The sequence below is a fragment of the Lutjanus erythropterus genome, chromosome 7 (genome assembly GCF_056507025.1).
Source record: "Lutjanus erythropterus isolate fLutEry1 chromosome 7, fLutEry1.hap2, whole genome shotgun sequence".
Classification (NCBI taxonomy): domain Eukaryota; kingdom Metazoa; phylum Chordata; class Actinopteri; order Lutjaniformes; family Lutjanidae; genus Lutjanus; species Lutjanus erythropterus.
In genome coordinates, this window is record NC_139323.1 from 18018809 (window position 1) to 18036011 (window position 17203).

Consider the following 17203-nt stretch of genomic DNA (forward strand, 5'->3'; position numbering starts at 1 on the left):
TAAATTCCACCAATTTGGGACGTCAAGCAGGTAGAACAGTGGGAACCACTTACATGTAAATGTTTCGTCATTAATTTCACTGATGGATAAGAACATGAAAATCGCCAAAAGCCACAGTCTTTCTTACATGAGGATCCAGTCCCAGGAATTTGCATAATCCTCAAAGATCTTCATGCCAACTTCTTTGGCATTCAGCAAACTGGCAATACCCCTGTGATAGAGGAACAAGGTGAGATGGAAAAAAGTGAGAAAGAGGTGACAAAAATGGATTAAATAAAGACACAGAGAGGAGCTGCGGCAGGTTTGTCTTACTGCTTCTAATAGTTTAATTACTAGCTTTCTCAAAAACATTTTGGCACTTTATTATCTTTAATGTTGTCACTGTGAGACAATGATGAATACAGTTTCAAAATGCTTTTGATATTCTCAGCTTTAAGACAAAATTGTCAGGTTATGATAGCCTGGAAGAAAATATTTTAGTTCTAATATCAAAGAGCCTCAAAATAGTAGTGTTACTGAAGCACTATAGAGCAATAGTTTCTTCTAGGGCTGGGCAATATATTGATATTACATCAAAATGGTTATCTGAGAGTAGAAATTGTCTTAGATTTTGTTGTTTTGACTGGTCTAGCTGTTCTACTATTTGCTTTTACCCATTTAGAAATTATATTTACATTTTTGATTATTATTTATTAGCAAATCAATGTTTTAAATATTTTGTGAAAGCATGAATAGTCATCCACAAAATATTGTTGCAATATTGATAAATAGAGGCATTTGATAAAAAGAAAAATATCATGATATTCATTTTTGTTCATATCACCCAGCCCTAATACCTTCAGTATGGCAGTAAATGGTATAGCAGCATGTTACAGGATGTGATACAGAGGTGCACCTAGCAGAATCGTACGAATTCAATAACCCAAAAAAAAAACAAAAAACGTGCTTCAAATACTCAACATAATTTCTATCATTATTTTATCAGTTTTATTTGTCACATTATTTGTTCAGCTTCGGTTTCAGCCTGAAAATGACAATCTCATGTTAACCTGCACTATGACTCAGATAAATCTCCAGGCAGAGGAGGGACAGAGGACAACCTAACACTGCTGTGGGACAAACAGAACACTGGAAGCAGTTCTGAGAACAACCTGATGATGAAGCACTCTATTCAATTCTCTAAAGGTCACCGAAACCCTGTCCACAGACAAGAGTTTGGATCATATCCAGCACTTTTATGCAAACTTGCATTCATATTTATCTATTTTACATATCTACTGTATATCAAGGGACTAAACCTAATGACCACCAGGGGGCACCACACCACTCTGTTTTATTTGAAACACTGCACAGCCACTTACAATGGTAGTAGATGATGTTTTGAGGTGTTTTTGATATATATGCCACATACAATTGTGAAAATCTGTCCTAATTCCTGTCCACTATTGCAGGTGGAGGGACACAGGAACAGATTCTTCATGATGAAGGGCAGGAAGAGTGGGAGAGTTAGTCTACACAAAGCTACTGGCTACAGCAGAGGCAAAGTTAAAAAGCTGAAATAAATCATTTTTGAAACCTTTTCACTCCTTGCTGCATGGCGGTTACTTGGCTACAAGAAGAAAAGCACATCATATTTTCGGGGTAACTCAGGGAAAACAGAAGTTGATCACAGCAAACACAGAATCATGTATGTTTATAGCATCAGCTCAGTGGTTTAGAGTTTAAATACATGATTTCTCTGCACCTCTAAAGTTTGCTATCTCAGCCCATTAACATGTTGATAGCATACATTTACAAAGCAGCTGTTGTAAGCTTGTAGGTACCCCTGAAGTTCTACTCATGAACTTGCGGGTAAGCTGCATTTTCATGCAATAAACATGCAACTGACTGAATGTGGCTGGGCACATTCCTGGGCAGCAGTGACATGCCCACTTGTCCTACCCTGTAATATCTGTTGAGAGCTCTCTGGGTGCAGAGCTGGCAGCCCTAGTGACAGTATAACAGTTTTAAAAACACTTAATTTTACTGGGTGGCTTATTTATGCATATTCTTTTACTACAACAATTCTCAGTCTAATCTGATGCATGTGACATTTCTTCTTGCATAACTTTACTGGTTCAACAACAACGATAAAACATTTACGTTGCAGGAAGTAGATCTTACTTGGCAGCATCTTTGAGGTCGCTGACACTTCTCTCCTTATTGAGTCCGTCTTTGAAGATGGTCTGGTTGGCTACAGTTAAAATTCCATTCCTTGTAATGAAATCCGGGAAGCACCGCTGAAGGACTGAAACATATTTGAACATGTTTTTTGTCTTTAGTGGTTTGGCAAACAAATAATGAGCTATTATGGCTTATTTTGTTTAAAGTAGTTACAAGATTCACTTACAAGGTCTGCTTGGCACGATCATAGACGGGCAGTCTTCATCTCGTATGACTTCTGCAACTGACTGAAAGGGAAGACAAAAGTGTGTGTTAGGGAAAACAATGATTTTAGTTCAAACATAACCAGAAGTCAGTTTAGTTAAAGAAGCAATATATAAGACCCTAGGCCTGGCCAATATAAACACAGTGATATCTATTGGTGACAGACATGTCATCAATAGCAATAAGAAAGTAGTTCAATAAAATGTTCAGTAGTTTTTGCACTGACTGCAAACCACCATGAAAGCACATCACAAATACGCTCTGGCTCATGAACAGCCTGTCATATCCCTTTATTATGGAGCAAGCTTTGAGTGACATGCAAACAGCCAATCATTTAACAGCCAAGCTCCTTATGTACCTCTCCCTGACTCATAAACAGTCTATTATATCCCTAGGTGCTACAGTGACACGCAAACAGCCGGTTTTCATTTGCCCCATCGACATGTGAGAAACAGTGTCAGTGACAAGTATAACATTATACTTTGACAATGACAAGTGATGATGAGTCCTACAATGTAAGTTCATTAGCTATTTACTCAGCTGTTAACTAGCAATTGCCTGTCATGGTAAAGCTAAGCCCACTGCCACAAAAAATACACACTGTAGTCTGAATTCATTGACTGTCTGTCCTCTGCCTGCCAGGCTCCACTAACATATTGTTGAATTTAACTGATATCAACATCACTTAAAATATTATTAATGATTTCTTATGACTCATAAACAGACACTGATTTTGCAAACATTCAGCATTAATTTTAACTCTAATGTGAGGCAAACAATAACACAAGTTACGTGCTGGAATAGAAACTTCAAAAGGAGGACACTGCAGCTATAGCTTTGTCAGACAAATGAGAATTTCAACTTTGCATGTTTCCTTAATGTCTGATGATATATCATGTTTATTTTATTATTTATTACAGTAAATATATTACCAATTTCTTCTATACATTCTCTCTTAGGAAACATTGTATTACATTTTGGATTTCTTATAACAAAAATACCAGTTTACATTTTATTTTAGTGAACCAAATAATGATAATCAGTCACATGCATAACATCAGGATGATAATAAAATAAAAACTGTTCCTATTTCCAGAATAATAACAATCTCATAGACAGATCATGATTATAGCATTTGTATAATTAATAATATTATCCCTTAACAACACCATAACACCATGTCAGATGCGACAGAGGTGGACTGAATCCTGTCTGATGTAACACTGTAATTTTTGCTGATGTGGGAAGGGAAATCACATTCAGTTCGAACTGTATGACAGAGCTATTAGATGCTCCCACACACCACATCACACTCTGGTTCTCTTACACACCATCATGCCAACGTCACTGTCACTGAACTGCTGCCAGCTAACAGAACAGGGCTGTGATGTGCATCAGTGCGCTGCTAGCTCACTTCCGCCTGTCTCTCAAAGCATATTCAAATTAGCTCTTTATCATAATGACTGGTGAAATCTGAGGATGGATGCTTGAAAGACATACCAGGCATGATTTTCTTCTATCTTGTTAAAATTATATCTGATTCAAAAGTGCATCTACAACAAAACAATAAGCTAAACTAAGTAAGTAAATATTTAGTAATTACCTAAGACATGCCGTTCAATAAATATACTTTCATTTACAATCCAAACTAGTACAACCACAGTCTGATCTGCCAGCCACTGAGCGATTCCACTGGAGCAGATGGGGTTAAGGGGGCCCCTTAACAAACCAGGGTACCGTTACCATTAAGGGCACCAGCGGTGGTAATGAGGGAGGGGCAAGCTTATTTCAGCAAGACAATGCCAGGACACTATCTGCATGTGCCACAACAGCATGGCTTCGTACTGAGAGAGTTCAGGTACTAGACTGGCCTGCCTGCAGTCCAGACATGTCTCCCACTGAAAATGTGTGGTGCATTTATGAAGCGCAAAATACGACAGACTGTTGAGCACTTGAAGTGAATTCCCAAAAATGGGAAGGAATTTCACTTTACAAACTTCAACAATTAGTGTCCTCAGTTGCCAAATGAATGTTGTTAAAAGACAAGGTGATGTATCATAGTAGTAAGCCTGCCCCTGTCCCAACTTTTTTGGAACAGATTTCAGGCATCAAATTGAAATGTAGAATGAGCATAGCATGTATGTACAAAAAACAAGTAAAAAAAAAAAAGTAATCAGTTTTAACATTACATTTCTTGTCTCTGTTCTGTATTCAACTGAATAAGATCAAAACGTTTTCTGCATTTTGCTTTTATTTATGTTTTCCACAAGATCCCAACTTTTTTGGAATTGGGTTTACAGTTTGCAAAAAGGCAGAACAGACCTCTAAACACTGTCTCTCACCTTGCTGCCAATCTCGAAGCCCGGCTTGCAGAATTGCTTGTAATATTCCCAGTTTTTGGTATTCCACGCATCCAGAAGAGTTGCAAATCTGTCAGGGCACTTGGAGACACAGAGCTGCAGGAGGCAACACGTCCTCTTAATGAGAAAGCCCATCAATCTTGCATAATCAAGCGTGGAGGAGACGTTGGAGAGGAACACAAAGTGATGTAAAAATGTGATGCTAGAGGGGGCATCACTCAGTCTCTTACCTGGGTTGTAGGGCACTGGAGGTTAATTAAAACTGCAGGACTGGCACATTTCAACATGTTGAAGTAGAATAATATGGCTTTGTTTCTGTGGAGACAAACGATCAAGACAACGAGAGGGGGACAATTAGAAGGATTGAAAAGATTGAGAAATCAGTGCAATCCTGTACCAGCAAGCATTTCAGCACACACACACTCTCAGAGAGAGAAGGAGAGACTGTACCACGCTTGCCGTAATTAATCACAAACCATCTTCATGTATTGTGGTCAAAGCCTTTTGTGAGTGTAGAGATAACAATAGAAAGCTGACAGACAAATTAACGAAGATAATTATTCCAGTGTACAACAATTTAAGAACAGATAATTTTCCACTCACGCATTGGGGGTGTTCTTGTGGCCACAGAACTGACCGTGGCTGTCGGTTGGATAGACGACCTTCCTGGGGTCACCATGGATCCAAGCTGAAAGCATAACACAACAGCTTTTCATTTAAACTTCACAGACTATAACATGCATGCCCATACTAGACATACTCCTGAAAGTGGCAGTGTTACTGGCTTGCACCACAGAAAGTGATTATGCCTGTGGCCATTAATCTGTTTAACTTCTTCCATGTAGTGTCAGACACTTTGAGTCAACAGACTGACCCTTGGACTTATTTCACTACCTTTCAGCAGCTAATTGTTATTTATTTATCATTTATATTTTAAACTTTGCCCTACTGCTATAACAGTACAGTAATATCGAGCAATAATTCAACTCTGGTTTACAATTGCATAATTTTTCTTGTACATTTCCACCAAACAATACTCTTACTTACTTCTTGCATCTTAACACTTGCACACTTTTTATAGGCGCCATTTTTCAGCATTATTGTTTATGTCTATTGCTCTTGTACACTGTTGTAGGCCTACATATTGTAGTATACTCTACATAAGGGGTCTCAAACTCAAATTGGCTTGGGGCCACTGATTGCATTGTCATCTCATAGGAGGGCCACTTCAGCACTGAAGGACCACAAGATAGTACAGTATTTCTGAAAATTTACTTTCGTAAATTTAGTCATATTTAACACAAAAAACTGAGGGTAGGTAAGTGGGGGTGTGGAATGTGTGAGAGACAGAGGGCAGACAGAAGAAAAATAGAAAAAAGAGAAGAGATAATAATAATGATAATAAAAATAAATTTAAAAACTAAAATAATAATAATACTACTAATAGGAAGAGGGGGAGTACAGTTGAAATAGAGGAAACTAATGGAATAAATAAAAAGTAATACTACTACTACTAATAACAACAACAACAACACAGTTAATTCAGCCTAGGATATGGAATATAGATGTACCACCCTTTATGTAGAAAAAGAAATTGGGCAAGCGCCGCTCCGTCCTCCGGCTGCAAAGAAAAATCAGAGCACCACCCTGTTGTCGGGCTCCAGAACAGGACAACAGTGTTGGTCAGTCAACCAGTTTTTTTTGTTTGTTAGTTTTGTTTTGTTTTGGTTTGTTTTTTTTCCTTTTTTAATTTAATTTTATTTTTTTATATTTTGAACATCATATCTCAAGTCAGAGGAATGTACATATTTTTAAACATTTATACATATTTTCTTCTCATTTCTTTATGCTTATGTTCATTTCTATACTTGAATGGGAGCAACTGTAACATAACCCAGTTAGGGGATAAATAAATAATAATACATTTATGATTTTGATTCTGATACCTACTGAGGTACACTCGGTCAACACATTACCCTAAATTTCAGACACATGCAGAGAGCTTGTCTTGTCTTCAGCTACCTATATGTATTGCATTATTTTTCTTGTCTAAATTAATTTCTTGTCTAAATGAATGGGATTCCTCAATTCTATGAGGGCATCAGGCCATGGTCATGTGTGTTTCTCTGTGTACTAACCAAGGATAAAAAAAACACAATTAATAAGATAACAGTGGAAATTTATTTGGAGGATTTCATGTATGCATATAAATAACGATGAAACTTCTACACACATGAAAAGACAGCAAAAAAATCAATTCAGTTTAATTTGTATTGTTCTGTTTCGCTAGATAGGAGTAGCAGTAACCCTGAAATTTAATTTACCAAGCAATTCTTGTGTTTCACTTATTTGGCCAACCTGAACAATGCAGTGTTAAGGCCTTTCACCTTGCCAGTCAATGAAGGATTGCACCGAACGTGTGACAGCACAACAAAGGTGAGTCTTTGACACAACAAGGATGATCAAACTGAAAAAATATGCACAAAGAACACAGAGTTCTTCAGCTGATTGCAGAAATGTCAGTGTCTATTTCAAGTCACATCCATTGTCATGGTTCCTGCTCTTTTTAAATTATTGGGAAACAGTACAGTCCTTCCTATGTCCCATGCCCAGATTGAGACGTGACTCCACTGACAACGAGCTGGCAAGAGAAGGCACTTTGGTGACAGCACTGGGACTTCATTTCCCCTAATTTGTGATTTGTATATCATATATTAGTGTGAAAGAAGGAGAAAAGAAATGTGTGGTCAGGTGTGCTGGACAAAAGAGGATATGCATTTGTAGGGGAAAGGATTAAAAAAAAAGTGTCGTAGAGGAAAAAAATGAGAGCGAAGACTAAAGGCAGGAAGAGGGGAGAAAGATGAAAGTGTAAGGAGCGAGACAGAAAGAAAAGGAGAGCTGATGGGGAAATTGACAAAAGCGCTTGGCCTCACTCAGCCAGACAAAGAAAGACTGATCAACTAGTCAAAAACTGGACAGAAAAATCTAAACAGCTTTGCTAATGCCAGCACGATCATCTCAACCAGAGTGAGCTGTACAAGCAGTTAAGCATTGTGGTGAAGCTCCTTCTTGTTAAAAGAATAACTCATTCTCCGGGGGAGTCACATCTCTTAACTCCCCCATATTTAGCAATTAGAAATTTTGTTGAATAACCCACCATGAAATTGGGAATAAGTCAAACAACAACAAAAAACAGATTGTTTTCTGCTTAAGTGTTAGTGCTCCCTGTGGAGAGGACCAGGTCCATTTTGTTTGTGGTAAATTCAGATACAGTCAAATTACGAGCCATATACACCGGGTTTTAAAATTCAGTCTGTATCTGGACATGTTGTCCAGATAGGAAAAAACCCTATGTTAATGCCAAGTGTAAATGCATCGTGATTGGAACATGATCAGATCTGGCAGACCACACAAGGAGGTAGTCTGGCTTACAATTTGTTTGGATTGTACAGTAAGTAGATGCAAAATGCAATCTGTACACTGTGTTAGCATCCATAGATGACATAACAATAATACAGATACCAAATGATGTGTTATATTTGCCAAATTTATAAGAGGGGACAAATAATTAAGACTATGTCTTAGCTTTCACAAAGTTTATAAAGTTTCCACTAGCTCAACAACTCACAATACGTGATTTTTTTTTTTTATTGAAGTCTGGACCTGATTTGCCTCCACCTCAAATGAAGGAAATAAAGAAAAAATAGAGTCTGCACACTAAATAATAGACCCTTCTTCAGCACCCAAGACATTAGATGCCAGTGCACAGGCTCTTCTGCGCAGCACCTCGTATTTACTGTGTTTAGATGTCTGTGCTTTCATAAACATTTTGTAGTACACCTCAAATTCCGCATTCACAGATTTTGTTCTGGAGAACAGAGATCGGATCTCAATTAGGATGATAAGAACACATTAAAAATACCAGGTGTACCTGCAAGATCTGATTGTTTATTATCCAGATAAAGTATCCAGATACAGATCCCATTTTAATACCAGGTGCAAATGTGGTCTTATTGTCTGTTTGACATCTTTCCGATTTTGATTTGTACAACTTGTACTGTACAGCAGAGCAGGATGAGTGAGCAATTCACACTTACAGACCACGGCCAGACCGGAACATATCACCACTGTTCTGCATGTGCCGATCTGTGTGTGCGGTCGTGTGTCATTATGAAACTCGATGTGATGTAATCAGCAGCAATGTGTCAAACTCACCAACTGTACCCAGAGCAATGTAGCCGAGGATGACGATGATGAAAATAACACAGCAAACCACATCAGTGCAGCTCCTGGGAAAAAAATAACAAATAAGAGATGCGTGAGTTGGGAAAACCAAGATTACGAGAGGAAATTAAGGTTATTTATGAATGGCTGGTTGTTGAGCAAATACATGTATTAATGCATCTTCAGGGGAATTGCGAATTTGTCTCATCTCGAGGAGAGAAAATATGTTTTGTTTGCGTAACCATTCTGTTGTTGGTAATTATGACATAGCAGCTGTATAGCATGTGAGTTTGAGCTCTATATCTGGGTGTAGTGCTTGCTGCCAGGCATGACAAGGTGTCATCTGTACTGTGTCTTCAGAGAAACTGTAGTGGAGCACTGCTGACTTTCTAATGAGACCCTGAATCCCCCCCCCCCCCCCTCCCCCAAGAGTTAACCATCCCACAGGCACAGAGGCAGCTATTTGAAGATTCCCTTTCTCTCCACAGTAGCCTTAGTCTGCTGGTTTAAAGCCGAGTCTCTTCCTGAGTCTTTCTAAAACGTCTCACTGTCTGTCTCCCATAACAAGCTTTCTTCTCCTCCTTTCCAACCTGACAGAAGCTGTCAGTCCAGCCTCCTCTTAACCATCTTTTAAAACGATTCAGACTATGAGTACTGAGACCAGCCTAAAATAAAGTCCAGTTCAATCCACTGTGCCCTGTAGTGCCATGCAAACAACATACGTAGCCTCCCCCTAACATCCTCTGCTATACAAATTGACTTGAGACGCTTGTCTCCTCCAGCTTTCAACCCTTCTCCTCTTTCATCCAGAGGAGCAGGGCCGGTGTCAAAAGGAGGCCCGAGCTCAGAGATGTGACAATGTTTCCTCTGTGTATGTCTTTGAAGAGTGGATTGTCCTTGTTTTGTATGCAGCATGGTTACATGGTTCTATACAGGCGCCACAAATGTGCGCTGCTCTTCAACCTCCAAATACCGTCTCATGATGAACTAGCCGACAGTCGAGAGAGACTAGAGTGCTGATGCACACAGAGAATATCAGCTGAGGATCAACCTATATAAAGAGTTCGAGAATAGCTTAATTAGACACAAATGAATTAACATTAAGATGCAAACAAGAAACAAACTATTTAAACTGTATACTCAGTGTAGTGTCTGTAGGGTCAGCTGTGTAATTTAAGATGGTGCTGGGAATTATCTTGGACTGTTTGCGAGTGCAGCTGCAATTAAGAGCTGTTTTTTATGGCCCTGCATTAATAACTGCAGTACAGCTTGCAATCTATGTTAACAGGCTGCTCTGGTAGATTGGTTTACCTTAGTTAGCAGTATAGAGGATGGGGAATTTTTCTGTCCCAGCAGGGCTGTTCATACTCCTTGTTTCTCATTTTAGAATGAGATGACTTCATTATAACCACTCTTATCAGAATTAAATTAAGACGGTAGGTACATACAAATTCAAAATCCGATATCTCCACTCAGAACCTGGGCAGCACATTTGAAGCTGATAATTATTGACCCACAGACCATCTGCTCTGTATCCTCAGTAGGGTTGGGTATCATTGGAATTTAACGATTCAGATTCCCATTCCCTGGATTCCCTTAATAAATCTCAGTTCCGATTCTTTGTATCCATTCATTCTGCATTCTTCACAGCAGAGTTTTGTGAATCGCTAATTACCATGGATAAATGTTACCAAAGTAAACACTGAGCTAAGCTAATGTTAGCTAGATAACTGTAACAATGGTGGTCTCTTTTCTAGTTTCTTGAATATTTTGGAGTTTACTTTTGCCGCTTTACAGTAACGACAGAGTATCGCTATTCCTTGTAAAGCGTTCTATAGCATTTGCTAAATTGAGATGATTGCTACAAGACTCATGCAATTTGTGCTTTCACCTGCTTGTCAAGCAACTTAGCAAGTTGTAGGTTAACAGAGAATAATGCAAGACTCAAGATATAATAAGACAAATGCATTAGGAGAGAGGAAGACATGCAAATATGAATAACATCTCAATATTGTAAGAATACCTATTAGTGCTTTCACAAATTTACCATAGTGAGATAATGATACATGATCATCACGTGGATATAATACAGTAACTAAGTGGTTAAAAGTAAATAATAGAGCAGATAGAACAGTCTGGTAAGTTCCAAAATTACATCACTTTACTGTATTGCAACCTTTAAAACTAGGAAAAGACACATTTATATGTCACTTATACCATATCACGATATAACAATATCCAAAACTTAAGACAACATCTAGTTTAATATCACAATACCAATATAATATCAATATATTGCATAGATGAGTGAAATTTGTATATTTACTGGTAAGCAGAATCAAAATTAAAATTTCTTAATGATTCCATTGGAATCATAATTTTGGAGTCAGTTCTTGATGCCCAACTCTTATCTTCAGCAAACCTCCAATAGATGACACTGGATGACAAAAGACTAAAAGAGCAGTTGACTGTCATAAATAATAAGGCTTAGGGACTTGTGACACATATCAAGGTGTAAACCATTTTTCAGAAAGCACACAGCAATTATTTTCTGGAGATAATAGAGAAACAAAGGCAGCTAAAGTGGGCACAGCTCTGCCTGGGGAAGACAGCCACAGTTTCACACAGACAGTGAATATGAGGAGCATAAAGACAACCTGCCGCACTACCTGCAAAGCTGTTGCAGATATTGGGTATATTATTAACGGAGACAGGGCAGTACCATTTCATTTCATTCAAAAAAGAACAAAGGGAAGAGCTGTCGGGGTTGCCATGGCAATGGCTGCATTCCTTGTCATTGAATCCCTCCCCATCCTTTAACTGGTAGATAAGTTAGCCATCATTCAGCCACACGTCACAGGTGATTAAACTAGGGAGATGTGAGGGGTGTGAGTTTGAAGCCAACCTTGCATCTCCTCCACTACAATGTGACTGTTACTGTACATCTGTCTTGTTTCCTAACACCCTCATATAGACACGACTGCATTATTAAGACAAAGTGCAAACATAGCACCACGTTACCAATACAGTACAAAGTTACCTTTGAAGCATAGGTGAGTGTTGAAGGGAATCCGACAAAGTGAGGAGTGAAAACAATTCAGCTTTGTTGTCTTATCTCAGGAAAGCAGGCCACATGGACTCTAAGTCAGATCCAAAATATAGTCAAACAGCAAATCTATTTGGACCCCAGTCTGGCCTCACTCCCAAATTTCAGATCTCCTCAGATGTCACTTACACTTACAAAGCATTGCCCTGCCTGTGCACTACACTGGCAGGCAATGCTGCTTTGGAAGAAAAAGAAAAAAAACTGTACTGGAAGCTCTGTCAATGCAATAAGAAACTTTTGTGTCAGTGTTATATTTGCAGGACTGATATTCAGCAGGAGCCAAGGTGACACAGATGGCAGCAGTGCCACTGAATAGCAAGGGTGCCATTGTGGTGTGAATCTGCCAGCCTGCCCCTGCTTTGTAACAGACATTTAACAGGAAAGTATATTTGGAGGGCCAGATTTGCACACAAAAGAGACATTTCTCACGATCAACAGAGCAAAGAGGGACATTGGTTCAAGTGGGCAGCTTTTCTGACAAACACAAAGCTCTGTTAGGTAAGTGGTTACACGTGCTGTGATATCAGAGGACAACTAAATTGTAGTTTAAGAGATGGTTCAGATTATTACAAGTGGGGCTGGATGAGGTACTTATCAATAATCAGTGTATTACCTACAGTCAACGGCAACTGGAATGCTCCCAGTTTGGAGATGCAGAGTGAGGCACCAGCACGGAAGCTAAACAATTAACTGCTATGGATGGGGTCAGCAACAAAAGCTATTTTAGCCACGTAAAAGAAGGTCCACCTAAAAAACTCAATAGGTACAACTAAATTAACAGTGATTTCTTTCCTTTTTTAAGTGTCTAAAATACCTCCCATTGCTGACCCTGTCAAAAGCAGTTTATTGTTTAGCTTCTGTGCTGGTGCCCCTCTCTGCATCTCCCTGCTGGGGGTGTGCTGATTGCCATCAACTGTAGGCAACACACTGACTATCGATAAATACCTCACACAACCTCACATCAAATAATCCACCCTATCCCTTTAAATTGGTTTGTGAGTTTGTTTGTGCACATTTACAATGAACCACATGCTGACAGGATCCTATAAAAGGCTTTGTTATATTACAATATGGGTGTGCAGTTGTGGCTCATCTGTGAATATTTTTCACACCGATTATATCCATGTATTATATTGTTTACAGCTGGAGCCAGGCTGAATTAACACTACACCGTGTCCACTTCAGTCTGGCCTTTAGAGGACTGCTCAATAACCACAGATACAGTTTCTTCATTTAGGCATTGAGCTTGCATGAAAACAAGACGACCACAGAGTCAGTTCTCTCCCAGTTCTCATTAAGAAAAGCCTCTGAGCCACAGAAACATCAAAGTATCCTTGGTGTCTTCACCCAGCTGTAGCAGTGAAATGGGCTGGAGAGGGTGGGATAAAGAGACACGGGAGGACTGAAACATGCCTTCACAGCAGACTGCCAAACTGACATTGAACATAAAAGAGATAAGAGCCTACATTATCTCAGAAAACGACGAAATCATCAAGAAAAGCTTGCGGTGACACCCTTGAGAGGTTTTGCTTTATTGTAAAATTCTGCTCTTCACTGCGCTAAAGAAATCAGGTAGTCTTAAAACGTAGACCTCATTATATCCTGGATGTTCATTTTTGGAGGAAAAATCCTCAACCTAAAGCTTATATATCTGTGTTTCTAAATGTAGAGGATCACATCTGTTAAGCACCATCATTCATTATGTTTTTTACATCCATGATTTTTCCACTCTCTTTTGGCATGTGACCTCATTTGTAATTGATGGCGTGGTATAGGTAGGTTCTTCATCTGTTTTAGCCACTGTAACCTTTTAAGTTTGAAAATATATTGGGGATCCCCTAACATATTTTGACGTAGCAATTTTTTGTACATTTCTACTTTGTTTTGTGAAAGAACAACAAAAAAGAAATGTATTAGAAAGCTATTAAACATGTATTATTTGCACCATGTCAGCAAAATACACACATGGAGAGAGATGGTTTCCACCATTAATTAATGTATGTGACTTGGGGGGAAGATTTACATATTATTTATGACTTTTTTATACCTCTCATTTATTAAGAGTTATATGTTGTAGATTGTTAAATAAATAAATAAATTGAATTCATCTGAAAACTTTTCAAAGACCCCCTTGCAGAGAGCCATGGATCCCTAGGGGTCCCTGGACCCCTAGTTGACGACCACTGGTCTAAACCATTTCATCATACAAGTACCAGTGTTTGAATAGGTTTAAAGCATTTTTATGTTTAACAACTTTTGAAGTGATCTCATTGTTGCAGACAACTTTCCAATATTGGAATAAAATTGTCAGAGTCTTGCTTGAGTCGAGACGTGCTCCTGTCAACCCAATTGTGTGATGTAAGGTGGTCATAAAACTCTAAGTCTAAGTCAGCTAATTAAATCTTGGCTCATGCAAATAGTGAAGTTCAAAGACATAAACACTGCTGCAGGAGAGGGAGTTTGGTTATACTGAAAGCTTCTGAAACTTTCTCTAGATATGAACTTTTAAAATGTTTCTCTCTCTGGATCAGGATCCTATAGCTTTTAAATATATAGGCTAGTTCATTTGAACTGCTCTTTCACTCTCTCTGTGGGTCTCGGGTGTTTCTATAGTGAGTCATAGGAATGACATAAAAAAAAATCTGTAAAGTAATAAATCAAATTGCTGATGCAGCATTGATTTGTTTCAGAGGAAATATATATTTTTAAAAAGCCATTACCACAAGAAAGTGAAAATTCAGAATCAATATATTGTGACATAAATTTACAGACATCTTACAAGAGTGGGGACGAGGCCAAAATAATTTAATTGTAGTCCTGTAAATATTGACCCTGCAAGATACCCGGTCTTTACAAAATCTTAGTCTGACTTAAAAGTCCGTGACTTGTGACAAATTGTCTTTAAATGTGAGAGGGTGTCAGACTTAATTCTTTGTTAGTCTTTTAGTCCTCTAGTGTATAGTGGGTAGTTTGGTTTAATAAATCAGAAACATGCTGCTTTTTAAACACTATTTTAGACCTCATATTTCAAATAAAATCAATGCAAACTATAACAAACCATGACATATATACAATGGTTGCCCTCATGAGGCAGTTAGCCAGCTGCAGTCCATCAGGAGAAGTGCTACTGTGCTGCCAGTTGAAAAACTGGAGACATTTCACTATCTTCCTGCAATTGCCCAGGTGATGTGTGGACTACATCTGTTTTGGGTGTATCTGTCTGGTTAATAGGGTGTGTCATTGGGCTAACTCCAGCCACCAGCTTGACTTATGGACATTGATCTGTGTGGTGGAGTGGAGAGAGCTGCCAGCACTGGCCTCAATCTTTATTAACGTAGCATGACAAATGATCAATCTATCAGCACCCGGAATGGCGTGTGTGCCAAAAAGATTACACAATGGGCAAAATCAATAAAATGTTGTCCTGGTGGTATTTACATGTGAGTGTACATGTGAGTTTAGAAGGTTTGGGATATCTGTCTCAGAGATTTCTGCCTTCAATTTAATACAATGTTGGTGAATGGATTTTTGCTTCCTGTATTATGTTCAGTAATGATAAAACGTCACTCAGACATGTTTGTGAACATATTTGTCATGCAGTGACTTAATTATGCATTGCAAGTAAACACAATTTTGGTTTACTGGCACCACTTTACAATAAGACTAATTATAAATCATTTATAAATGGTTTATAATTAGATTATTCATTAGGTTGTAAACACTGACCTTGCAACAGTGACCTGCTGCTTGCTAGGAAGTCCACATTTATATCTGTACTGTTTAGCCTCATACTCTCTCATTGCGTACTTTGTCTTCTCCATCAGCAGAATTCATACTTCTGATGAAGCTGACATCAGAAGTTTCATTTCAGTTTTCATTAACAAATACTGTTAAAATAATTTGCTCATAGTAATCAAGTAGTTTGTTTACAGTGTTAATTATGAGTCTCTTCATACATGACAACATATGGAAACCAATTCTAAAATTACATTAATTCTTCAATTTTTTGTACTTAACTTCCAGGATACTTTGCCCCATAGTAACACATCTGTTTCCAGCTGAGTACCTGAGGCTGGTGGTGGGTGCACATTAAAAACTAGACGGGAAAAAGAAAGTTAGTGCTTCTCACTGCTATAAATGAGCCAATGAGAGGAAGCAGTGAAACTTGGTGTTTCTCTGGTTACCTTGTGTAGTCAACTCAGACAACAAGAAACAGTCTGTTTGGGATGAAGACAGAAAAGTCATGCCCCTTTAGCAGGCCCTTTATGAGGGAAAATATTGATGCTGTCTGATTAGTTGCTTTTATTATTCATGTGCCAAAAATACAAATGTCAGTTAGATGGTAATCTGAGTCAAAGTGATCAATTTGCTCCTGACAGATACAATCAATATAAGAGGTTTCAACTGTAAATGGTCATATATTTTACAGTGACTCCTTAGTAAATTTAATTAGTAGTAAGCAGTAACTGGATCTTGCCAAATAGTGAGCCCACAAAGAAAATTGAGTAATAACTAGTTTCTATTTGTTTATTAATGATTTATTAATGTTTATAACCTAACTAATTTATGGACCATTGAGAAGAAAATTATAGAGGTAGCCTTATACCAGTTTACTTAAATTTCTCCATACACTGCTACATTATTAGATGCAACAACTATAAAGCAAAAGGTGGTGGTGTTGAGTGAATGTAGTACCTGTTATGAACAGGCCCTCTGAAGTTTGGGTCAAAGTCACGCGGCTTACCTATAAGACAAGCAGAGTATGGTGAGATTAGTTGAGAAGAGAATGGGACAGTCAAACAGAACTAGAATAAAATTCACTGACATATACAGAAGATAAACAACATAACAGCAAACTTGTTTTGACTAATATCTGGTTCACAAACAAAATAAGATAATAGATAAAATAGATAAGGAACATTTCATAACACTAACCCCATATAATATACTGATAAAATGTCACACAGGTAACCTGCTGTGCTATTCAACTGGCCAGGACAAACTAACTAGGCCATTTCACAGCGCAGGTCTCCTACAATAGCAGGTCTGGGATGAAGAGGGATGATCATACTGAGCCAAAGCAGTA

At 38.3% G+C, this 17203-nt stretch overlaps 1 protein-coding gene across 3 annotated transcripts in view; it reads right to left on the bottom strand.

Annotated features, from left to right (window-relative positions):
• slc44a5b (solute carrier family 44 member 5b) overlaps nucleotides 1–17203 on the bottom strand; it is a 43880-nt gene that overhangs the window by 11231 nt on the left and 15446 nt on the right. For 2 of the 3 annotated variants that reach the window (XM_084723004.1, XM_084723003.1), the window contains exons 2-9: nucleotides 16813–16861; nucleotides 9003–9076; nucleotides 5391–5475; nucleotides 5018–5102; nucleotides 4770–4883; nucleotides 2390–2450; nucleotides 2164–2287; nucleotides 128–211 (exon numbers count right to left, since the gene is read on the bottom strand). In XM_084723004.1, the coding sequence (XP_084579130.1) occupies nucleotides 128–211; nucleotides 2164–2287; nucleotides 2390–2450; nucleotides 4770–4883; nucleotides 5018–5102; nucleotides 5391–5475; nucleotides 9003–9076; nucleotides 16813–16861 (676 nt within the window). Of the gene's footprint in view, nucleotides 1–127; nucleotides 212–1576; nucleotides 1610–2163; nucleotides 2288–2389; nucleotides 2451–4769; nucleotides 4884–5017; nucleotides 5103–5390; nucleotides 5476–9002; nucleotides 9077–16812; nucleotides 16862–17203 lie in introns of all 3 variants that reach the window. The other variant, XM_084723005.1, reaches the window with a different exon arrangement.